The sequence below is a fragment of the Vollenhovia emeryi genome, unplaced genomic scaffold (genome assembly GCF_000949405.1).
Source record: "Vollenhovia emeryi isolate VEMERY1.0 unplaced genomic scaffold, V.emery_V1.0 DF939140.1, whole genome shotgun sequence".
NCBI lineage: Eukaryota > Metazoa > Arthropoda > Insecta > Hymenoptera > Formicidae > Vollenhovia > Vollenhovia emeryi.
The window spans coordinates 442,377-469,345 of NW_011967226.1; the positions used below are offsets into that span (position 1 = coordinate 442,377).

A 26,969-nucleotide genomic window follows, 5' to 3' on the forward strand; every position below is an offset into this window, starting at 1 on the left:
CGACTAGGACTTGGCCTTGTCGCTCTGTGCCTTGTCGAAGCCGTCGATCAGCGTCTCGATGATGAACTTGATCGTCAGCTTGTAGATATTCTCCACGTTCTCCGAATATCGGTCTTCCAGCGTGCGTTCCACCGCATCCAGAAACGGCTTCTCGATTTTCTGGAAGCAGAACGTTCGATCGCGTGTGAGAACACTGTACTTTTCCTAAGGGCCTGAGCAGAATGGCTGTCTCGTACTCTTGAGACGCAAGACAGCTATTGTGCGTTACTTTAAGACAAATATTTAAAACACAAAACATTGTCTTAAGAGTGCAAGACAGCCATTCTGCTCAGGTCCTCCCGTGTATACTTAAAACAATTGTATCAATTATTCGATTAAAAAAGAGCAACGGCTCTTGGGAGATCTGTATTGGAAAATTTGCTGCGACTCGATTAAAATTGAGATAATGTCAGTATGTTATTAGTCTTACAATTAGTTGTATTAAAAAGTGTTTCAAGTAAAAATCGTCGTTCAACAATTACTTTTAGTGTAATGCCAAAGTGGAAGTGCCGTTTGTAACATTTTTCGAAAAGGATTGAGAAAACTAGCTTTGCAAATTCATTTTGTAGTTCTACATATTTTTTTCATGTGTAAAATAAATTTTATATCGTACTTTCGTAACTCTCCTTTTTTTTTCTCCCGCTAGTTGACTCGACACGTCACTTGTAGACGAAGAGGAATACTTAGCAAAATTCTCGTTCGTTTGCTTCGAATTTATGTTCTAAGCGCTGATGAAATTAAAGCTACGACTTGAGTCTTGGAGGAAGATAATATCGATACGGCGAGTATATTTAAGCCGCGATCCATTTCCAGCTATGGTCGTCAACAATGCGAGGACTGACGATTGAATCGACGATTGTGTTGCGATCGTCATATCCACGGCTCACAATGGAGCTCCTAGGATTGTCCGACGGGAATTATCAATCCTATACAGTGACTAAGTCCACGGGACTTAGACGGGAAAGGCGAACCAGATTTGATTTCGTGCCAAGAGATTGAAACCGTGGACAAGCGTTTCACACTGCGAATAAATGCGACATTCCGTGATGTAAACCTTCAACCCTCGTCGCACTGCGCAGATAACTTGACTTTATTCCTTATCCAAGAGATATAAAAAGGAGCTGAGAATTACGTAAGTGCCGAAGGCTGCATTTTAAGAAGAACTAAATAACGACATTGTCCTCGATCGGGATTAACTCCGAGGGAAAACGTCTCTCGCATAAAACGCATGTATTACGAGTCATTATGATTAACGATTTAATTACGGAATTGTATCAAACGCTAAAAATATAATATAGCTTTCTCATCTTGAAATTTCACTCCAATATTAAAAAACGCCCTCTATTTCCATTTTTAACCACACTCGTAGGCATTTTTTCGCTTGACTTTTTCTACATAATTCCTTTATTCCTTTTCTTTGGCGAAAAGATAAAGCGACACGGAAAGAATCCCCAGCATATGGCTTCCTTTTCACGCGCACAAAGAAAATTCCGTTTCGATCGTCGCCAAGGTAATAAAAACTCGCACGTGCATATGCGAGAAAGTCGAGAAACGTTATTACTTTTACGTACGTGCGTTGGGGTGTTCTTTTAACGATTTTTCCTTTTCAACGTGTGCCGCGTGGATTATTACTTTTTATTACCATTTGTACCTTTTACCGCATCCGTCAATATAAATTGTTATTTAAATTTATAACTGGAATTTATTCTTACGTGTGGTTTATTGTCTTCCCGGCAAGAGTATAAAACTATGAAAATGTTAGTTTTATTCTTCTGCTTAAGGAAAATTGAGTTGGCAAGTGCGTTATGTACGAGTTTACTGATACATGAAGAAGGAAGATTTATTGGACGAATAAAATTGATGTAGAGTTTCATTCAAACGAATATCAAGTCTATTAAGAAAATTGCATACACCCAATGCAACGAAACGCCAGTTGACTCAACATGTACAATTATATTAATGCAATCGTATTGGGAACATGCATTCTCCCATTAAAATTTAATTAATTCAATGAATTCGACATTTGTTTGCACATGGGTAGTTATAGAATTTATTCAACCAAGTCGAATGATTAACTGTGTAATGTTCGTTTATATATCGTCGACGAAACGTCGGGATTTCCCCTGATTTTCCTCGCTTCAATCATAGCAAAAATGTGGTTTCGTGCTGTTTAATTATTTAATGTTTCGCAGCGTACCGATTTATGTTCGCGTTACAATCGACTCGGACGCCAGTTATTGCATCGATTTTCGTGTTCTGCGTCCGAACTATTTTCGACTAACAGTATCGTAAATATAGTTATGGAATATTTAGATACAAGTCCTATGAGCAACTGCTGCCCTTCTTCCAGGCATCTCCGTAGTTTGCACAAATCATATCGAAGTCATGTATTATTCCGAATTTGCCTCTCTCCAAATAGTATTCATGTATTTTACAAAGACATTTTCAACGTCAGTGTTTTCTTGGCCATGCCTGGCATTTTTAATAATACAGAAAATTTATTGCGAAAAATATTACCTCAGCCAGGGCTTCAACCTGGACCTCCCTACACTCTACGCGGGCGTCTCACCAATTCGACCATCGAGGCATGTGATAATATTTGTCGCAATAACAGTATAAATACGTTGTCTACGCGTCTATTAAAGACACTTTCGTTGTCAAAAACTCGTATATCGATGCGTTTATATCAGAAACATTATCCGTGATAAGAAACATCTGTACAGCAAAAATATGGCATTTTGCAAAAGTCCGATTACCGTAAAGTGAGATTTTTATGTTTTTATCCCCTACGATAATTTTTATAATTATTTTATCAGTTGTTCCCGAGTCGCTAAGCGCGAGGATAATTAAAAAAGGAATTTTTTCTTATTAGACATCATGCAGGGCCGCAACGTGGCAAACAAATGGCGGACACCAGCTGTGCGGTGGATTATGAAGGACCATGAGAGAACAAAATACCGACGTGTTATAGCGATGTAGCGGGGCCGAAGTCTCAACATTTGTTATTCAATCTCTTTTACTACGAATTTTTCTTCTTCGCACCAAGACGGAGTAAATTTCATGAAAAAGAATGTAACGTTGAACGAGAAATCGAAGTAGACGATAAAATTGAACTTTTAATTAGCAGTACGAGCTTACAATAATCCAGTCCTGTCCAGTTTCGTTTTATAAATTTCAATATATACTAATTGTAAGTCAGGTAAGATTATAATATTTTTAAACAATACATCTGATATTAATCATTTCAGTAAAAACGACACAAAAGGCATGAATTACTAGTTTTCAAACGTATTGTGAGATAAGTAAAAAAATGTAAAAAGATTGTAAAATAATCCCATTCTAAAAGAGTGCGAAGAAATTAAACGACGCATTGCAAGAGTTAAACGTCCATGCATGAGAAAACGCAACGAAAGTGTGTTCCATATTTACAACGCGAGCGTCGTTATACTTTAATTGTGCATAAATCTCTTGCTCGGAGACAGGTCCTGAAATAGTTTGCAGTGTCTCCCAAAAGTTTCCACTTTAGTCTCTTTGATTTCCATGTGGCGAGAGATAAGCGCGGCACAAAGAGAAAATGTTCGCCAAGAGATGGGAGACGTATCTCTGACGAGTGAGGAATTCCCGCGCGCTTTCCCAGAGTATATTCTGAGGTAAACTATTAATGTTCTAACGTGTAAAGCAAGTCTAACCGACTTGTTTACGTAAAAATTTATTTAGAAATTTATACGAGTATTCCAAAGTACTTGGAGTCTCTAATCTAAAATTGACCACGTTATTACCGAAGAGTCACGTGACTATTGTAAAAATACAATTAGTCGTCTTCCATTTTCTCGCTCAATCAATACCAATAGTTTTACAAGTGTATACCCTAATGTGCACGCGTGACAAGATAAAAGCATTATCTTTCTTATATCTAAGCTAATTCATCTCTTACCGAATTACTTCGCCAAATATACACATCTTCTCACTAGCAACTTCGTCTATTAAAGTAAATCTTGTAATTAGGCACACATTGACCTATTTTCTTCCCCAACCATATTACAAATGTCTTATTTTCCCTAGTTAATAGTTCGATATCTGGGACACGTCCATCGCGTGTTTATGCTGTACATGAATATGCAGGGTGCGTGTGGGCGATTTGCGTTTCCTTTCGAGAGGGACTTACCCAGAAGTATTGCCGGTTGAAGCCGGGGATCTTCGTGTGAGAGGCCCCGACCTCGTGAAGGTACGTCAGGAACACATCCATGTCGTCCAGGCTCTTGATACCTTCGTCGAGGGTGGACATGACCGTTTTCGCATGCTCGGCCAGTTCCATGCTCGCAGACTGCTGCTCCTTTGTCTTCTGATCCCGAAACTTCGTGAACATATTTAGCAATTCCGCGTTCTCTTCGAATAATCTGAAATCACACGTTGTACAGTATCGTTAGAGAAATTGCAAAAATGTCAACAGTGTCAATGGATCGTATTAAAAATAAATGTCATATAAAAATTCGAAAATTTAATACATTTTATTCTTTTTATGTAAGAAACAAAATTTTATCTCATTTAAAAAATAGGAGTGAATATCTTAAATATATTTGCTTTATTACGTTAAATGAAAAGTTACAAGAACAAATTTAATTTTTACGTATATAAGATCGTAAACATTTGTTGGTGCAGAAACACCAAGTGTGTTTAATGAAATATTTAGTAAACTGAAATTTGCAGTAACTTGAAATATGCAGTCGTCGAAAATAGCTAATCTTTTGGACAAATTGAAGAAGCGCGAGGTACTCTCGATCAGAAATTCAAAAACTACCAAGTTGAATCAGAGAAGTGAAGCTAAGTGATTAAAAAAACATTGAGCGTGTTTTTATTAAAAGCATCCGCTTCCTCTGTTCGACAAGAACCGTGAATTTCCAACTTAATTCTCCGATGGTCCGAGAGATAAATCTTTCTCGATACTTTCCAAATGTTGAATCTCCAGATGTTTTACACACACACACACACATATAAAATGTGTATAAAAATTTATCCTGCGATTCTTTCAAAACGTCTGATATTCCGCCGATACTTTCTCACAATACCTTCTATTTTTCATTGATCAAAAGATGACCGTAGGGACAAACCGGGTGACGTACCTTGAATTCTAAGCTCCGCGTTATCTAACGTCAGCATATATCTACCAAAAGAGAAAAAGATGCGCTATTTGTTTCAATCTTAACTCCTTTGCGTCCGTTCGATTTCCTCGGGACATTTGTTTGCCACGCTTTTATGTGACACATGACACTTGATGCAAAATAGATAAAGATATAACCGTTGGTTTTATTCAGTGCTGAAAAAGCTCAAAATAATCCAAGCGCTTGCCAGAATATGCCAAAGTATTAAACCGTTAACGAGTGCATACAGCGCGCGCGAATCAATGGGAATTTATCGAAAAAATTTCGTTGCAATCTTCGCGCGCGCAGTTTCCTCTTTCTCTTCCTCGTGTGCAGCTCTTCCGAGCTGCACAAAAATTTGGTTAACTTTTTCTCTTCGAGTTTTGTACTCGTTCAAGTAACGAGTTCACGTGGGCCTCGTTATAGCAGCTCGACAAAAATATTTTCGTTCCGCGGATGGCAGCAGGTTGCTCTCAACCATTCATGAAATACCTCTTTGTACAACGAGGCATTCCAATCTCGCGCTTGTCTGTCTAGGGAAAAATGTACGCGCGCAAGGGAGAAAATATAAACCGCGTTATTTTATCTTTGATGGTTCCGACAGTTAATAAGTGCATGCCGCAATCTAACGCATGTGAAGCGCCACTACACACTTCCCTTTCTTTTTAGCCTGCAGAATATTATGCCCGTTTTTACGCCTTTATACTTTACAAACAGCGGACCATGTTAAAATAATACAATTTTCTCGCCCATAGTAGCGTATCTGCTTACATTATCTCTATATTATATTTATATACCATATCTCTGTACGTGGCAAAGTTTTCCTATGCGCATAAAAATCGCAGAGTTAAGTAATAAATTTATATCGTTAAATATATTTCACAGCACAAATAAATTGTAAGGAGCAATCTGCAGCACTTTTACTCTTTACCCAAAGAATATGCAAAATGAATCGGCGCGTCCCTGGGGCTTGGCGTTACCTCCGGGGGAAAAATCGTCGCATCAGAAAAAAAAATCACGAGATCGTCGATATTCAAATTGGTCCGATATCGCGTCAAGATTATTCCGCGCGCGTATTTCTCTTTCGCGTCCGTACGAATTATCTTTCCTGGAGGAAAATGACATTTCGCGCGGTATCTGTCCGTCGTGATTTTCCACGGAAAATGCAAACTCGTTACCTTGCCGTCTACGGCGCCGAGTTTTATTTTATCTCGACGGATAAATGTCCGCGAAGAAGCAGAAACGCGCGCGCGCGAGGTCGCAACAATGTTAAAAACTCCGTAAATTTAAGTATATATGAAATATACTCTCCAAGGAGATCGTTCACAAATATAAGTAAATAATGCACCTTCGCCCCCGCGCGCCGGGAGCAAATTTAAATAAGTAACACCGGCGCGGAAAGATACACGATTTTATTTTTTATTTACGTTAATTTAGATTTTAAGTGCATCCCATCCGCGTGTACGTAATAATTAATAGATATGCAACGGAGAAAATTCTCGCAAATTTCGTTTAAAACTGTCCGACATTTAATCTTCATTTACAAAACGTTTTATTTCTACATCGCAACAATCGCAATTGTTATTACGGTATTAATTTTTCCTGGTATATTCAATAATTATTGTTAAAATATCTATTGCCTGTTAAAATTGGCATTTTTCTTACTTATATCACGTTGATAATTTTACTTATAAATTACTGCAAATCACGCAGCTAATCAAGTTCTTAAATTTTACACATATGCGAAAGAATATTGGTATCTCTATCTCCTTAAACAAACGGACATATGCACATAACATATGACAGTCGAATCATCCGCAATATATGCAACCGAGTCTCTTATCGCGGTTTGTTATCCGTTGCCCATACTTCATAAATCTCGGGGGATTGATTAGTTACGATTAAATATAGAAATCCGAGAGAGTCGCATATGATTAATGTTTCACCATACCGTCAGTTTCTGACACGTTAGGACATCTGTACATGTATTTAAGCAATAACGTCCAACTAGTAAGCCTCGATCGAAACTTGATCAATTTTCAATTGGATTTCGGTTACCATCTCTGCTTTTGAATAAAAAAAAATTCCGCAATCTGCAAACGATATCCTTGAGCTTCGGTGAAAACGCGGTGACTGCTCGCGTTTTAACGATGCGTAAAAATGACGCAATTTCAGGCCGAAGACGAGGGTTAAAGAGCGCGTAAACGCAGATTTGCATGTAAGTTACCGCGATGCAAATGGGATCGACGTGACGGAAAGGGGCCTGGACGGCCGGCGGGCGCAAGTATTGACCGGGCACGAGTAAAATATTTTTAAATGCGACTCCCCGACGGGCAATAAACGGTACGGCGATATCCGCTCGGTAAGTTCGGCGGGTTCTTATCGTCTGGGAACGGATTGAAAAGTTTCGTATCGGAAATCCATATTCTCTCCCGTGGAAGATGCTTAAAAGCGACGAGAAACAGCGATACTGCTGTCGATTCGGCGCGCGCGCGCGCGCGACGTCAGCTTTTCCACCGTGCTGCTCCCATAATCTGATAAAAAAAGCAACCCTAATGATCGATACAGCGACGAGTAATTATCAACATTGCATCGAACATTGATGCCGATGCCGATGCCTCGTTGCAGCTGTTTCGATGCCTGCAGTGAGATTAATATACGTTGCCCAATTGAAATTTTTTTTAAGACAAATATGACAAATAATAAAGCGTTGCATTTTGCCGGAGACACAGATGGGCGCGCGAGATAAGATAGAAGAAGCGACCGACGTGTAATTCCGATCGATTCTCGCCGTGGGTCGAATATAGTAAATTAATTTGACTTAAGTGGAAACCTCTCCAAAGGACGTACCGAATGAGCCCGGATATTAACACGTTCGAGCAGAGCGCGATGAAATTAATGCCTTGTATTTCCATTACGGTAAAGCCGCGGCGAAATCCAGCCGCGAGCAACAACGCGTTCAACCGTTTTCTAATTACGCCAAGGAAAACCGCGCTTTAAGATCATTATGATGAACAATAAGTCGCACTCGACATAAACGCCTCGAGAAAAAGCGCGGATTACGAAGCGCAGGATGTTCGCTTGTATTAGCGGACGACGTTTACATTTATATGGGATTTATTTAAATCGCAACGATCGTAATATTTCGTATTTTATTATTAAATTGTGTAGCATGTGATCATATCTGATATGTCTAATATATCAAATCGAGTGACATAAAATCGAGTGTAAAATGTTGGATGAATGATTACCGATTCCAATTATTCCAAATGATATCGTTAAATAATAAATATTTATTATTTATTGCTGCTACTACTTTGGATTATGAAGAAAAATATTCTTTATTTAGAGAGACGTTGCTTTGTGGATACTGAAATTCGTAACGACGATCAAATATCAGATGCATCAAACGAATACAAATATATTAGCAATTTCGATTATTAAAATGTGTATTTTGTTATAAGATAAATAATTATTTATTAAATTCGCTGATCCGACAAAAGTAATGAACTTATATTTTGAGGCTCATGCACATTTATAAAATCGTTTAATTATACACTTATTGATATTGTTTCATCATTGGTAATAACATGAATAATTGGGTAAAACATTTCATAAATGATTGGTGAATTTAATATTTCGATTATGTTGTCAATAAATAATTAACTGTATCTGTAACTTCCTTCTTTTATCTCTTTCTTGCAATGCATTATTTACACAATTATGTACTGTAACTTTTATTCAATTATTATATATTTCTTGACATGTGATAAAAATTAAGCTATAAAATCTTTAAGGCACTATTATCCAAATACTGATTTAAGGGGTCTTGCTAGTGTGACAGAGCCTAAAGTGGGGTGATTTTCGCGAATTTTTATAAGGAAACCGACCAAACCAATTGGTTCACAACTTTTCCTATATGTTGTACTATATTTCAGGAATGCTTAAAATATTTTAATTTATATTTATATTTGTTATTAGGACCGCGGCAGCCTATCCTGCCGGAGCGCCTCGAAAAGAGACGGTGACCATGAATTACCGCCGTTATAGTCGTCTGAAACAAAAAATCAAAGGAATTCTTAATCTGCAAGAGTGTGGCTATCGTTCGAACTAAAACTTTTTTATGCGTTTAAAAATAAAAATTTTACACTCAAAAACCGACGTTGTGTTTTTGCTAAAAACATAAGAGTAAAATTATAATAGCTATAATTTTTTAATTTTCAACATTTTTTTCAAGATTTTAGTTCAGACGATAGCCACACTCTTGTAGATTAAGAATTCCTTTGATTTGTTTGTTTCAGACGACTATAACGGGGCTACAGTCATGGTCACCGTCTTTTCTCGAAGCGTTCCGGCAGGGTGGCTCTGCCACGGACCTAATAACAAATGCAAATATAAATTAAAATATTTTAAGCACTCTTGAAATATAGTACAACATATAGGAAAAGATGTAAACCAATTGGTTTGGTCGTTTTGTTCATAAAAATTCGCAAAAATCACCCTACTTTAGTGTCACACTAGCAAGACCCCTTAACCCAAGAAAGACGTGTCCTTTCGTGCAGTCCGTCATAAAAGTCTTTGATAAACAAATTAAAAATTTGAGTAATATGCTCTTCTTTAGGCTCTTTTATATATATTTTTTGGTTTACGTATTTACACCAAGCATAGAGCTTCATAATATGGAAAAAGCAACATTCTTTCTTTTAGCGACTGTCAACAGTAAATTCATTGTAAACTCACTGCGCAACACAATTCCTGTTTTAGCTTGTACACTTTTTTAATAAAAAATTCACATGTATTCTTTTTGCATATTTTTCCCCTTAATGTTGTACAGTGTTTGTGCGCAAACGTAATTATCTATGGAAAAGTGAAAAGAGAGGGAGAGAGAAAACTGTGTATCGCAAGTTTAATTATTTGGTAAAACCGGTTGAAAAAAAAAGAGTGAATTTTATATTGGGTTATAATGAATCATAAAGAAATCATTTTTTCCTCCAGCAGTTTCACTCATCGCAACGCTATTAATATGCGCCATCCCGCCACTTGGCCGCTGCCAGCTCGGCGGATATGATCCATTCTCTTTAAGAGTGCTACGTGTTCCAGTTTCTCTGACGACCAACCCCAAAAGAATCGGTGAAACGTGCCTAACCTTCTCTTTTTCCAAAGGATCCTCCGCTCCGCCACAGCGGGGATGAACCGAATACGCATTCCGTCGACATGCATAATTCAAATCCCATCATTTATGTGTTAACATATTTACCAGCCTCATAATAATATTCAGATTGTAGCACGTAAATCGGGCCAAAAGATCTTGTTAAAGGGAAAGATTTCGCTCTTAATTCCCTAGACCGGAAGAACTTTTCTACATAATACAGCAAATTATTTCAGTACACCGAGATGTCTTTATATTTTTATTTTTGATAAATATTGTTAAGACTAGATAAGGTAAATTTACTAAGAATTGTTTTCATTTCGTATTCATGGAAATATTATTTAACTCTTCATATCAAAGAGTTGATCGCGTATCAAGACTTTTGTTGTAACTAGGCATGAAAGATAACGGATTATTAAATGCTTCAATAAGCAATATTTAAATAAGGAGCCATGGATATCAAAGAGGAAACTCAACGTGGAGAATTATGTCAAATATGCTTTGGTTACATTTCTATGTTTAAATTAACTCGCGTTATGCATTCAGGCGAAAGTAATGGTAGCGTGATGATCATGGCCCGTGTATAAATATTTAAGAGCGGTCCGCTCGCGCATTATATTATTATTATCTTGTTGCGTGACACTTAACTACAGAAAGCAACGACATTTTTCTGTGATATGACTTTTTATGCATGTTATATGTATACATAAAACTAAAACATAAAGCTGCCTTTACTCGCGAAAGCCGTTTATTTTTACATCAGCATCAAAGTTACTTTTGAATACATTCAGCGCGTGTAGTTGCTTTATTAACTCTTCAGTGGCTAAGTGAGGTATTTTTAATACCTTGTATCACACAATTGTTTTCTGTTTCACATAGAAATATTTTAATCAATTGATATTTTTAACATCCATAAAAATTTTTATGATCTTTCGTTAAGAAAAATGTGTAATTATTTTTTTCGCGTGTCATTGTACAATCACTATTTATAGATGTTAATTTATAGAGCGAACACAAGGAAATTTCACCTAAACACTTGGCGCTTTATTTAGTCTATGGAAATTTCACAGAAAATAATGCATTCTTAAGAACTTGTATATCAACTTCATTTTTTAACGAGCGCCGCGAAAGTTAAACACTACTGTTAAATAGGCTTGAATGTTTAATGAACACCTTCTTATGTACATTTCTACGGTAATTATAATTAGCACGAAATTAAAAACTGCCGAGATGTTCTTTTACAAAAGTTGATATTTCCCTCTAACGATAAGCTTTATTACGAGAAGACGTAAGGCAGAAATTTTGCAGGATACTGTAAGAATTATGTAATCCCTCCATTTATTTGGAATTACATGGTGTTTGGCTTCTCTGAAAAATCGCAGATTTTATCGTGGTCCCGATAAAAAATGTTGCGCGAACTAAGCCGATTTTATCTTCATACTCTTTATAGCTTGCAATTTTTTATTTATATTGTACTATATCTTTTTTAGTAAAATCGTTACATTTTGATGCACTATTTTTCACATATTTGATACACTACGTGTCGAAGATATAATCCTGCGATGAAATCAAAGGTTCGAAATAGTTTTGTTCACGTCTCGGTAATACACGGAAAATATTTTGTGCAATAAATTACACGCGTCATTAAATTACTTTACTTGTATTAGGGACATATGATGTCGAATGTCATAATATTGTCTGAACGTATGTCATATCCTATATTACATTTGTTCCAAGTATAATGCAAATATTAACAATTAATCGATCATTTCTGATGTTTTCACAAAAGGAAAGTCTGCCTATAATCGATCTACCCAGCGTTTCCTTAGTGTCGCTCAATTTATCTCGAATCAATTTAATCCATCTAATTCCAAAGAAGAGGAAATAGAGCTGTACTTTATCACATTTTTTCTAGCATCTAATCACGATTGAGCAATCATGAAGCGAGTAATTCATATATTATTTGCCGCTTATGAAATGTCGTCACTTATTTCTGTTTATACGTCGGCTTATAAACTCAAGACAAGCGTATTACAATTTTCTCGAGGGCACATAAAATTAGACGACCTTTCTCATTACTTCCCCTAATTCTCCCAACATTCGAGAACTGCCAAGACACACGATATCTGCGACGACAGTTTTTTCATACAAGCAAGCGTAACGTTAACATCTCGGAAGAGGGACGAGACGAAGAAGCAAATTCGATTCGACATTATACGCCTTTTCGAAGACCGGATAATGTTCAATAGCAAAATGTATTCGCGTAAATGGAAATTGCTATGGACAACTGGGCGCTAATGCAGAAGCGTTATATTTGTACTGAACGCGCACAGTCAGTTATATGTCGCTCCATTTAAGTATTTTATTCATCGGGAAATGACGGCCGTGTACGAGCGAGACGAGACGATATATCGATGAATGCATTTCAAGTAAAAATTTGCCACTTAAAAAAAAGCGATCAATGCGTCGCGTCGATATCACACGCTTGTAGTCGTTTATTGATTTCCGAGGCTGCTGCTGGACCAAAGGCCTCTACTCTGGTTCCGCTTTCTCTCTCATCTCCCCCCATCCCCCCCCCTCTCTCGTAGCTGTTGAGGATGTCATGTATAGCTAGACCGAGCTTAATTAAGTTACCTTAAAGCTGGCTGCCCGACGGGAATCGATGGGCGCGTATATATGTATACGTGTATACGCATAAATGTGTAGGAAACGCGACGTATACACGTTTGGCTTGAGAAAAAGTAATTTGTAGCCATTTTATATAAAGCTGTGTGAAAGCACAATACAACAAAATGTTAATGTTTCATATAGGATGTCTCCTCTTGAGTTAGTAAAGAAAGAAGCTTTTCAGAAAGAAGATACCAGCACTTCGCTTCTTAAAGAACAGAAAAAAAAGACGAGTATTACAGAAGACAAAAATTTCTCTATTTATTTTAATAGTTTTTTTTAAATACTAGAGCAAATTACTCGAACACGTCCCCATTCGAACTTTTAAGATACAGACGCGAAACGTAATTTCGATAAATTACTTTTGCGCAAGCAACAAGTATCCAACAGCACGCCGAGAAAGAAGAGAGACTACGAGACCGGTGTAGAAAATTTGGTCGGGCCAAAATCTGACTACAATAACTTTTAAAGAGTAAAGCCAACGGCACGCGATACTATTTTTCCTGCTGGATTGCTTGCGAGAATCAATAAGGACGCGGCAGAGCTTTAGATCGGATGACTGGAGGCTAAATCCTGATTGGCTCTCGTAAGCGATCTAGTAGGAAAAATAAGTATCGCGTGTCGCTGGCTCAAGCGAGAGATATTTATGATGAGAGAGATGTCAATATACGAGTCTCTTCATTACTATTGTCTTCTTACCGAGATACGCGGCCTCCATTCCGCGCATCTATATCTTGGATGCAAATTACGCGCGAGGAACGCGCACGTTCGCGTGGAATGCATATAGCAGCGTGGCAGATTCGCCAACATTGGGGTAGAATGGAATTCCCGGATTAATCTTATCCGAGAGCAATCACTGTCACATCTCGGCTTTATTGAACCGTGCGCACAATCTATACGGACAATTCAAGATTGGAAGTTCGTTCGTTCTACGTACGTTATGTCTCCATAAATTACGAAATACGAGGAGCAGCCGCCTTAATATCTTATTTCTTATCGCTCGCCTCTGAAATCTTTGTATACGTTGGTACGATTGAAATGTGAAGTGAAACTTCATTTCTTTATTCTATTTCGCAAATATTTATGCGAGCGTATTAGAACACTCGCGAGAAAATCAAATTAATGTCCTATATAGCAACTGTGAATTTTACGCAAGTACAGCGTATTAATTATTATTTAATATCATTATTAATAGTGTTAGAAATTTACATTTTAATATTTATATAATTTTGAACATAAAATGCATGTTATATTTTAGCATAATTTCTCATTTTTTTAACGTATTTCTTTACAACCTTGTTTTTGTGAGACAAAAAGCTAAGTGATATTAATTCGATCGTTATTCCCATAATTATACTTGATAGATAAAGTTTGCCACGGGGAGAAACGCACCGAGATTGTAGATGATCAGCGCTGATAATCAGCAAAATTCCCTTTGAATATTACATGATTTTTAGACACGTATCGACATACTGCAGCACAGATTAATACGAAAGCTATTGCAGAGTCATCAGACTATCTTTGATTACAGATTGCAAAATTGCAGAATGGATCTTTGGTTATTGAGAAAACGACAGTCGACATAAATTAATTGTTAAATAAAATTAAACAAGTGAAAAGAATGTTATTCGTGTGCATGAATCTTACTTGCGAAAATTGTTTAATTAAAATCTATCTTTTGCAAAATTCTGAGATGAAAAACTTAATATGTCGATCTTTTACGAGTTTAACGGTATCATCGATAAATTTATTACTTTAAATTCTTATTTGACATGTTGTAGAGCAAATAAATAAGCATTCTGTGAAATTAGGATTTAATAAAGTTACAATAAATGTGGACGATGTTATCTCATGCCAGTTAATGTTTCCGTGATATTTTCGTCGTTCTGAATCAAAACAGGATACCAGTGTTATTAATTATATCGGTATATCACGTTGGGAGTAATCTGAAAAATTTTGAAGTAGAAATTACATTCCTCATATATGGCGAATATTGAATTGTCATAAATATGACGTTATTTATTGCAATTGCGTGTTGATAACGCAACATTATATCCGGCACGATTATACTTGCCGGTCTCAGCAATATTAAACCGGGATATTAAACAGATTGGAACGTATATTGATTATGTAAAAGCGAGCGTGCAGCTGATTTCAGCGAAATTAAATTTAAATCGTTCGCGCTGTCCTGGAATTAAAGGCTTACATCTCAATGGCGAGAACTTTATTTGTCTGGATATAATTTTAATTCGAATTATACTTTCAACATGAACTTAATTTGATATTATTTACTGGGATAAGCTCGAGATATAATTTATCCTCGAGCTGAAATTAATCTAAAATTCTCTCTTTGAGTGGAAACAAGTGGTGAAAGATATTAAAACATTTTTTTCAACTATTACTCACGTATTTTATAAAGATTCAATAATCTCACGGCACAATTCTGTCCAAATACCAGTGTAATAATTTACGCATGACAGAATTGTGCTGCAACAGTATTGAATTGCTTATTTTCGTTCGCTAATTAATAAGCGCAACTCTTTTTGGATTTTATTCTACCTGTATGGACTAAGGAAATTTCCGATACGTCACTGCTAGTTCATCTTTTCAAATGAAGGAAAATCTGACACAATTTTCACGTTGAACCATTTCGGTGTAACCATTGGCTAACTCAGCTTCGCGTTCGTGCTTCGTATATTGTAAAAACGCCAATATCAGGAAATGTATTGCGCGCCGGCCAGACGGCACAAATGGCAGAAAGAGCTCGCGCGTGCTTTTAGAACAGAGCTTCGACGAGCCTGCGTAGTTTACTAATTATTTCTTAAATATGCGAGGAGTGGAAGAGAAACGCGCAGAGTAAAAATTTGTCACGACAACTTTTACTCGTTAGAATTTCCATGCAGCGCAAATAAATAAATATCGTGTAAATATTTTATTGTCTTTTGTTTTCAAATTCCAAATAGATAACTCTGGAATTCTATCTGTATTAAACTAAATTCCAAACAGTGGGACATTTCTGTGAAATTTATTCTGTTGAATCAAGTTTCCAGATTGGTTCAATGGTATGTGCAAAACTGCAAAAGATTACTGAAATTGTTGGCAAAATCGTTAAAATTTCGCAAAATAGGGACGTCATGTTAAATTACTTCAAACAACGAAACTTGATCAATGTTCGTTCGTTTTTTTTTAACTCGACGGAGTGGACATAAAATATTTACTTTCGCGAATTTTTGTTGAAATTTTATGGATTATTTGTTTTTATTAATACGTTTCGTCAAATAATTCACGGAACGAAAATACATAGACTTAGCTTCCAAGTACACGATATTGTTAATCTCAAGTCCTTCTATCGAGAAATGTATAAAAAGAATATAGTGTACTTATTGTTAGATGAATAAAATATATTCGCACGTTTTAATCGTGTATCAAATATGCACGTAAATTGCTTCACATTTTGTTTATGTAAGAGAACCTGTTTCGCAAAAATATTTTTTCACGTATAACTTTTGTATCTCGATTGTTGTAATTCCGTCAAAATAAAAGAGGATCGAGTATAATTCGCGGATGAACGTAAAAAAAACCGGAATTAAGGAGACAGTCAAGAAATGTTCTGATCAAATGAAGACAATTTGACTTACAACACAGAATGAGATTACGTGGAGTAAAGTGAAAGGATTTTCATGAAAAGAACTGAAAATCAGAAAGAATGAAATGAGATTGATAGAGGAAACAAGCAATTCGAAGAGAGAATTACGCTTGTCCGATTTAGTCAGCGTTACGGTGGTAGATTTAATCACAGAATTGAACCGAAGGAAGGGATTGATTCAAATATTCCAAGATAATAACTCTCTTTCTTTCGACGAATTGGTTTATCTTCCGTCTGAAAAGAGGAAACCACTGTCATCGTTTTCACGTTAAAATATCATCTCTACGGGAGCTCGTGTACGTCGCCTCTCGTCGCGTGTGCTCAGCGTGCTCCAATATCGCGAATCCCGTCATTTGCGCACGAGCAAATAGACGAAGCACGGAAGATACTACCGACGAACGCGAAAGAAATAGTGTGCTTGCGGTATACACCGTGAGTTGATTGAATTGAGGTATCAGACCAACATGAAATTCATCGCGCCATTTCTGTTGTCGTTTTATCATTCCTTGCATAAGAAGAGTAGAGCAACAAACTGTCTGGATGCGGTTTATCTTCCATCATGTCTCGCGGCTTAGCTATGTCTCTCAATACATTTTAATGCGGTTTAGTTAAGAAATCTTATGTAGCTTCGGTGCTTTTGCAAAAATTAACAAACAAAGACGCTTACGTAATTGCACGGGGACCGCGTTCTTATAATTATTTGCGAAGTTCCAATTGTTTTTCCATCTTACCGGGGATGTCGCGCCGTTCTACGCGGCCTCATACGTTTTTCGCATTATTCCTATTTTAAGCAACCGGAACATTGATCCCGTTCCATTGTTCCTCACTCATCGCCTGTCAGACGCACTCGGTCTCCCTTTGTGTGACAGTCTCTCCCTTCTCATTGGTCAATAATAATAAAAGTGTCCCGATGTTTTAGCACGCGCGATTGGCGCAGAATCTGTCAGACGAAACGTTCTTCCGAGAATGGATTCAGAGACTTCCTGTTTTCCACGTCAGAAATGCGAGGACGAAACTGAGTTATTAGTCGATAAAGAAAAGGACATTAATCGCGCACGACGAGAGAGAACGTCGCGACGACGTCATGCCGCGATTAGCACGATTTCTTTCAGCTTCCGATAAGAAATAGAGTCCCATCAACGTTTATAAGTAGATTATTACTCTTGATATTAACGTTTTAGTCTATTCTGCTGTAAGTATTCATGTTTATGACGATGTTTCGATATGCACGTAGATAATAGAATACGCAATAATAAAAAACAAAACAAGATAATGATACGGGCTTCGTAAACAGAACAAGGTTACTCTATTTAGAATTTGATGGAATAAATTTCACAGAGACTCTTCGTAAGATTCGTCCCTTGTATGTAGGTATTGCGTATCAAAGTTACGTATGGGTACTCAGGAGTGCGCCGATACCAGGAAATCCCTTGTTTCCCGAAGGATAACAAAAATAGCGAGACAGAGAAAGGAGGATAGAAAAATGAGCTCTATCAAACGACGAGTAAAGGTAGAAAATACCAATGGCCGGTTGTTTATCCGTAATTCACTGAAATATGGACGTAATATGGAACTCGTTGTATCGTTCCGATATATCGTTCTGACTTTTAACGGATCATTTATCGTTTCAATTGGAAACTGGAGCACCCCGGCGTATACATACTTGACTATAACAATTTCATTTTGCTTTAATCGTGAATTATTTACTTGTTTCGTTATAATAATTTGGAGAAATAGCTAAACCTGATTGTTCAGTTATTCTCAGAGAAGTTTTGAAATAGTAGCGATAAAATAAATTTAATATGCAGTAGACAAATTGCACTCTAAAAAATATAAAAAAATGTGTGTCTGTGCGTGAGCAAAATGCGTAACAAAAACAAATATCTATTTGAAATAAAAATTGAGAGAGTAACAGAAAATAGTGAAAATAATTTATGAAGGACCGGTTTTTCGTTTTCTGGTTGACTGTTAACTAGAAGTTAGTCGATTCTCCATCATTTTCCATGTTATTATCTAAGAAGGGACAGAGAATCGACTAACCTCTGGTTAACAATTAACCAGAAAATTAAAAACCGGGCCTAAAAAACAATATAGTACAAAATTATATAATTTCATTTAATATCACTACTCAATATCTAATTAAACCTCATTTGAGAGATTTATACTTATTTCTTTTGAAACTCATCCACTATGTCATATCTCCGAGGATTATAAACACTGCTTTTAAAAATTGTAACGAATACTAATAAAAAAAAAACCGCGGTATGTAGAGAAGTCGAGTATGCATGGCGTAGTCCGTAAATGTATCTGCGATTAATGTTTAAAAATATGTTCGTAAAGTCACATTTAATAATTCAGCGCCAGCGTTTATACCTATATAATATTCTTGATATTTAGAACATTTTTCGCAAAAAAAGCGCTCTACGATTAAACGGGCAATTTCCTATCTCAATAAAGCGAGACGAGAAACGCGTTTTACACATCTGCGCATTTGTATAGAATAGATATAGGAAATTGCCGTATAGCGTCTCTAAATATTTAATCACGTTCGTGAGTTTCCTGCGTATGCTTCCTCGTCGATTCTACGATTAGAGGAAACAGTTTTAGAAAACAGTTCAGTAGAATTTCCAGCACGACAGAAGTGTGTGAATAACGGTAGATAAAACACGAATAAAGTTGAATTAATTTTTTGTTCAATTTGGGAAAAGCTCGAGATATCGCTTGATAAATTCGAATTGGTTTAAAACTATTGAGCTGTTAATTAAATTAATCAGAGGTATTTCATTAATGTCATTAAATGGAAAAATCAAAGCTAATGTTGATCGCTTGGAAAATATTTTGTACCTTTTGACATTTGTTTAATCCTTATCGCATTTTTATATTATATTATACAAATCACGTTAAAGTATACAAAGAAATGTGTAACGCGCATTCTATTAAAAAAAATGCAATTATACTGTTATATATAATTGTAAAATGTCATGTACTGGCAATTTACCGAGATGAATAGTGACGACGAACAGAGAACACGGGTAAATTTATCTTTATCGCTGATGTTTGTCCAGGGATTCATTAGTGCAGTCGCGAGGCTTAAATGCAGCAACATAATAGAGATTGTGTTTGCGTACGAGCTTAGGTTTGTTTAATAAGCGCAAGTGCGATAGGGATTTATTTTGGCTGCATGTTGTCGGCTGCCGAGCTATCTACCTTCTGGTTTCCGTCTTTTTAAAACAGATAAAAAAATCGAACGTTTCATTAAGTGGAACGTATAAAGTTCGTTTTTGCCCTCTTTCCCCTCTGATTCTCCCTGATTCCTCGCTATTAACTGATACTATCCTAGATCATACTGCTGTCACAAACATCCGCCATTGTATAGCAGATCTCCCTTTGTATCGCGATTTTCCAGAGCTCGTCGGATAACAAAAGTCGTCGAACAAAGTACATGTCGCGTTATCGACATTCTGTAAGTAGGTGTGTGCGTCAGTTTAACAAAACGAATCGGTCAAGCGTGAATTCTAGCTTACAAGTTATATTATAATAATAATTATCGCGCTGAAACGCTCGTATGTTCAACGTGTTTTCGCGTCTATTTTAACTGTAATAGCCCAACGCTTTCAACGCACAACGCATGTGCCCTGCTACTTCGCAGTCTTTAGTTATACTTTTCCTGTCTCTTTATCGGCAATCTTCTCAGATATATTTTCTACGAAAGAGATGTTGAAAACGCGACCACCCGAGGTAATGTAATAAGTCAATAAAAATAAAGACACACGCCGCTCTTCTAATTACCAGACAATGTAGCGGTCAAACAGAATAATAGTTTTAATCAACTTACAGTTAATGTCGCAGCTCTAAATTACAGGCCCTTCTATTCCCTACAACATCTGTCTCTTTGATAAAGACCGAACGAATACACGTGACGGAGGGAAAAAGTCACGAGGGGGTCAAGTGTCAATTCGCCTGATGAAAAAAAAGAGAACGAGAGGGGAATAGAAGCGGGACAGCTATGCTCACCGATTGTTCAACTTACTCGCTGTCAATCCAATATCGTTGATGGGAATCGGGCACGATCGGGTTCGCGCGGTCGTCGACGAGGCCGGACCTTTGATTTGAAGAACTTTAATCCGACAAGGGTCCACGCACGGCATCCTCGAGCCAGGACGTAATCTCGTTTACGACGTATTACGATTCGATCGATGCCTGATTGTGCCCGTTGAAGGTAAACGTCGCTTTCAGCTGCCCCTGGCCGTACGCCTCAATTAAAAGCGAGAGAGACCTTCTGGAATCCCGATTATAGCCCATTATAGAATAGCGCTTATCGGGGACTCCTGAGAATTCGCTTTGTCGACACTACTGCAGTATCGGCGTATTGTATAACGAGGAACACAGAATGTTCTTTTTTTTTTGTAACTTTGAAGCTGTTAGAGTTTAATGGGACGGCGAGGAAGAGATTTATATGCGAATGCTTGTTCTTATAATGTGCACTTAAAATTCAATAATGTGTTTGTAGTATTGAAATTACTGGAGGCGATTAGATTTGTTTAAAGTTAGTCGAGTCTGTCGGAGAGACAGAACGAGCGTTTACTGGTGTTACGTGAAATATTTAATTCTTCGATGGATATTTTTATTTCGCTTACGCGAAATTCCTAAAAATACTGCCACTGAAGGATTACAAATTGCACAAATTGAAATTGCTCGAAAATTTTGGAGATTCTGGGAATACCGTTCGCTCGAGGGGATGCCGGATGTCCGATTTTATTGAACCTCGCTGCTCGGCGCAAACGGGGCGAATTTCTCAAAATGCGGGTTAAAAAGCGTTCACCGGCAATTCCGTGGCGTCGCGATCGGCAATTCCCACCATTTCCTCCGAAAATCAGCCGGGGTACGCAATCATTCGTATACCGAGAGCAAATGGAACGAAGCGGCAGGTTTCGGAATATCGCGCCAAATTGTGGTGGATGTTACTGTAGCTTGCTCGACTCGCGATCGAGTGAAAAAAAAAGTCGCTTCCTCCGCACTTTTTCGCCGCGGCGTAATGACACTTCCACGAAGACACCTCTGCGATATTTCAGATGACCCTCGTCTCATGACGCTGACTCGTCGACTACTTTTCAGGCTCGTTCCAAATTCTGACGGAAATTTACAGGCACGGGCGTCGCGATTTCTTACGTCAGTAATTTCGCGGACTAATTATGTCGATGAATTCCCGCGGGCCCGAATTGAGCGTCCTTCGCCAAGATTTTCGCAGCGCAACTAAATTTGCTTCCCATCGAAATGGTCTCGTTTCGAGGCACTTCAGAGAAGAAGAATTTATCTATATTGTAGTGGGTCAGTTATTTATGGAAGCTTCTTAATTCTGGGTCATTTGCAACATTTATGTAACTAATTTAGCTCTCTTATTCGCCGGAGAAATGACGAGCTCATTTTCTTCTAAAATATAATATGCTGTGTTTTTTCTCTATTATGTCAATCTAATAAAAATAGGGTAGGCCTCGTTCATCACGAATAAGAAACAGTATTCCAATTAAGTAATTTTAAAGCTTAAATGTTTTTACAATTGCACGGTTTTTAAATGGTAAAAAAATTCATTTTTATCTAGAGAAATTTAGAGAAATAATTGTGCTAATTACAGTTAACGAATGTTTGCCTCGTTAGAAACAAAAATAAATTATTTTTCTTTTATTATCGAAAAAATAAATGATTTTGTTTATACGTTGCATATTTTCTCTTCTCTTTTATAATAAGGAGCTCTAAGATGTTCCAAATCTCATTCTAAAAAAACTGTAAACGCAAGTCCAGTTTCTTTTATTATTGTCACGGTAAGTGTGGTGAGCAAAGCAATAAAAATCATATTAAGGGTTAAACGACCTCAATTATACGGTCCGCAGAGTTGTGCATTCGCGTTCAACCCGCGCGTCACAGCTTTGTACGATCAAAATACAGTCTCCAGAAGGAAGATTATCCCTCAGTTCGATGCACGAGCGATGACACGGACGGCACCCGGTTTACGATCCATCGATAGGCTTCCTCTGTGCAAAGGAACGTCAGTGAAAACGGGCGTGAAAGGGGTGTAAGGATCGACGGGTACAACTACCCTCTCAGGGTTGCGTCTGACGTTGATGACGGCCTTGAAGAGCCTAAACACTCAGCTAATCACGTAATGGCGCGTGACACGGGCGAAATATTGCTACGCCCCAACCCCGGAAAATGTGTGTGCCGCCATTTTCTTACGAAATTCCGCGGAATACCGCTTGAATTTCAGAGTATCCCCCTTAGACCCTAAAGACACCCTTGGGAGGCAAAACTGATCATCGGCGAAATCGCAAGAATATTATGCCCTGTAATGGAGACATCGCTTATCGTCGCGCGGAAACTCCAACCACAATAACGATACTAGTGCCACGGCTTTTACCGCACGAATATCGATTGTACATAGCAATTGTTGGAATCTGTAAGAGAATTACTCTCAAAATCCGAACAGGAGAAAGAAGGGGAGCACTGTTTTACACGACGATTCTTATCTTACTATATTCTTTTTACCTAGAAAAAAATAAGATACTTTTTACATCCCCTAATCAGAATTCTTCAATGTCGCCAGCGGTAATTAATAACGTCGGTATTTTCTTGACCGTACCTGGCATCTTTTTAATAATGCAGAAACTTTATTGCGAAAAATATTACCTCAGCCAGGGTGTGTACCTGGACCCCCCTACACTCTAGGCGGGCGTCTCATCAATTCGACCACCGAGGCGTATGATAATTTTTTGTATCCCATTCTAAGTTTACTAAGTTAAACTGACAATAAGTTTTGCTCATTTACAAAATATTTATTATCGAAAATTATGAAACAACCACGAATCTACAGATAAAACTGTTCAAATAGTAAAAATGAATTTAATTGCATTGAGTAATTAACTGAACAGTTTTTACAAGAATTTTACGTTGTATTTATACGAATAATAAATTAATCTTGGATTAGTTGTCCTACGTCGACTACGTTGCCCTTCTTTATGAGACAAAGTAAATTTGCTTGACATGTATGAAATATGTTTCTACGAAGTTACGTTCACGTATACTGCATGTAATCTTCGCCACTGCTTTACTTAAATATCTCGTTTATAAGATTACGTAAAAAGCGAGCAACTCTGTTGATTTTAACGACAACACATGTATACTGCAGATAAAAGCAAATAAATAAATATTCTTGCTAAAAGGCAGGACAACGGTTTCTCTTCTCAGGTTTGTTCTTTCGTATTCTTTTTCTTTTAGCATTAAGGCGTAAATGTAATTTTCTCTATTAATTTTGGATGTAAATGATGTAAGTATAAGTCAATGTTTTATACGTTGTCACATTTAATCTGTACGATTTCCGCGAAACATTAATCAGTCAGTCAGTAAGTGTCGGTTGATTGAATTTTAATGATATTGGGGTATCATTTATCAGCGTAGTCGTCTTAATTGGCTCAAGGGATTTATTAATCAGAGAGAATCACCGTCTTCAAATATAATATCATTCCCATCGTATTTCATACTTATAAGAAGTTTTATAGTTAACGTAACGACCATGCTATGTGATCAATGTGTAATAAAAAAAGAATAAATATATTATAAATCTTATTTTTAACATTAAGAAACCGTATCTGGGGTAAAGCAGTTTTCAACATTATGTTAATGCAAAGTTTGATTCTAAATTTTATGTGGGACTCTTTCCTTTTCTACACATAAATTATTTATGTGTAGAATTAAATATTTAACTTAAATATTTAACGCAGAACTTGCAATATCGCGTTCGTTTTCGTATATTTCATAAATATTTTTCAAGTTTCCACGCGCAAAACGGAGATATCGTATATTTTTAGTGGCAACATTGCTCTCGTCTATTTATGCACTACGAAAAAACTGTTAAAAATTACCAAGATTTTTCGAAAATAAAGTAGAGCTCTTTATATTTAATTGGCAACAATCGACACGATGTAAGTAGAAAGTTGCATGTAATAGTAAACGAGGATATATAAAAATGGGGACAAAAAGAACGAGATTGCAGTACTTTTTCGTACAAGTCTAACTAAGGTAACGAACGAAAATTGCATCAGAGTTTTGGCGTATATACGTATGTACATTTAACTGAAATATATATATATATATATATCTCGCGTTCTCGTTTATCGCGCGCAAAGATATAATCGTGGACCGTCCAGCGCCGTACGTTCGCACGACATTTTTCTGCAGCAAGCCATTCCGGTGTGAGTCGTAAAAGCCTTGCGGCGTTTAAGACGGCTACGTACCTTATGAACATGTATATACCCGTGGGCTCCAGTGCCCTAGAGACCGCTTTCCAGCTGGCGATAACCGTGAATTTTTGCCTAGCCGTGAGCGGAAGTCGAGGATCCGTGGCGGCCGGCGGCGGCGGCGGCGGCGACGAGCCATCGTTTCCGGCTTGATTGCGCGATTTCGTGGTGGCCAGTTTGCTAAGTTCGCAGCCCATGTTGCGGCGGCGAGTCCCAGACGCGACCCCCCAAGTCGCGGAAGACACTAACCCGAGGCAATCCACAACGGGGGATGATCACCACCTCGCGCCACGAAACTCGTAGATCGCGCGGCAGCACCCCGCGTTCGATTTTGGTATCGCTTCCACTCCCTGCCACTTCCGCCCAAGTTCCCGCCGCATCGACGAGAACGAGAGATTGCACTACACTGTGAGAACGAAGGTATGTACGCTGACGGGTCGGCTTGGGGATCGACGATGATACGACGACGAAGACTGAACCCTGCTTTTTCTCAAGTCGTGAATCGGCAGTAAAAATACGCTCCGGACAAATAGTGCGTTATATCCTAATAATTTCTCGGGTCTCCTCCGTCTCACTTACATCCCTGAACACAGTGCACGTGGTCGAATTCGAGAGATCTGCGATAGAGCCCGTCGCGTTTTCGCCAAACCGTCGATGCGATCCTCCAAGAGCGGATGATCGGAGCGTCTTACCGCTCGCGCCAACACTTTGCCAATGCGATTCGCGTCCATGTATCCCTCCCACGTGCCACGCGATCTCGACGGAAGCACGTGCGTTTTAAAGTGACTCGGCCGTTTCGAAGCTGCTCACCCGCGAGCGTGCGTACGCCATCGTTGACAGCGCCAAGATAAGCGCGGTAAGCTACGTGCAAGTTCCACCTCTTCTCGCAAACCTTGTCACGTATCCGATGTATGCGTAGCGTGGGCATATATTTATCGTTTGTTATAGTTGAGAACACGCGGCGATTCCACATTAATCCATCTCCTCCTCCTATTCATCTCCGGTTCGAGTGCACCTCTCCTCGCGGTTATCCTTCACTTAAGCCCCGCGTATCCTCGCTGCTCCTTTTGGCCTGGCGAAGTTTGCCGCTCGGTGAGTTCATTTATCTAGCTTCTCCTCGCCCACTTTCCCTTCAACATCAATTTCACCTCTGCCAAATATCCTTCTTTTTCCTTCTCACCAAGATTTCTGCACTTTACCGCTTCCGCTCCTAAATCTTCCACCATCGATTTCTCCACCCTTAGCGCTCTATACACCGACCGATTCGTGTGTTCTTTACTTTCTCTCGGGATACCTGGGGTAATTGTCGTCCTCCGGCAATTTTCTTTATCTCCTTTTCCTTTCTTTACACTCTTCGTTTCCAGCGTAAGGTAGCTTCCTCGTCTTGCTGTTATCTATCTGTTTGCCGAGTCTCCTTTGTTTTTCTCTTCCATGTTATTAGGTTTCTATCTCACATTTTAATCACCCGCATTTTGCCCTCCTCCCTCTTTTTCCCCTCTCTTCTCACTTTCCCTTATCCCCCTCCCTTAACACCCGTATATATTCATCAAGCGTACAAATGATGTCTTTTCATTGTTTCACGCGACAATAACTCCGCTTTACCCTCTTCAGAATCTCGTTAGGCTCGTTAACTCTTTTCGCAATTTTTAATTACGACGTATCTTCACGTGCCCGTCATTTTTTACCCGGTTTGTCCCTCCGATTATTCGAGACCCTCCATCAACGCCGTACAATTTCACTTCACTTGCTTCACAAAGTTTACGAGTATGCAAATAGTCATGGCTCCTTAAGCATCTTCAGACTGCACGATCTCCGGAACATTAGCTGCAAGTATACGGGCCGCGATGGCACTTTTCATATTTATCGAGCGGAACGATTCATCGATCTCATTTACGGCGAACACTGGGCGCGGCAGCGAGTGACGGATCGAGAGGAAATCGAAGACGCGCGAAACGATCTAGGATGTCGGCGAGTCGACACTCGATATATGAAGTGGCAAATGAAGCTCTCGCGCCGCCGCCGCTTCGTTGGCACAGGCGAAC

At 38.2% G+C, this 26,969-nt stretch overlaps 1 protein-coding gene across 1 annotated transcript; it reads right to left on the reverse strand.

Annotated features, from left to right (window-relative positions):
• On the reverse strand, nt 1–25,632 carry LOC105567108 (neuroglobin-like). Its single transcript, XM_012021677.1, has 3 exons — nt 24,925–25,632; nt 4,205–4,436; nt 1–159 (listed from the first exon to the last, which is right to left on the reverse strand). Exons 1-3 carry the CDS (start codon nt 25,122–25,124, stop codon nt 4–6), a joined length of 588 nt encoding a protein of 195 aa, XP_011877067.1. The 5' UTR covers nt 25,125–25,632; the 3' UTR covers nt 1–3.
• Nucleotides 25,633–26,969: the final 1,337 nt, after the last annotated feature.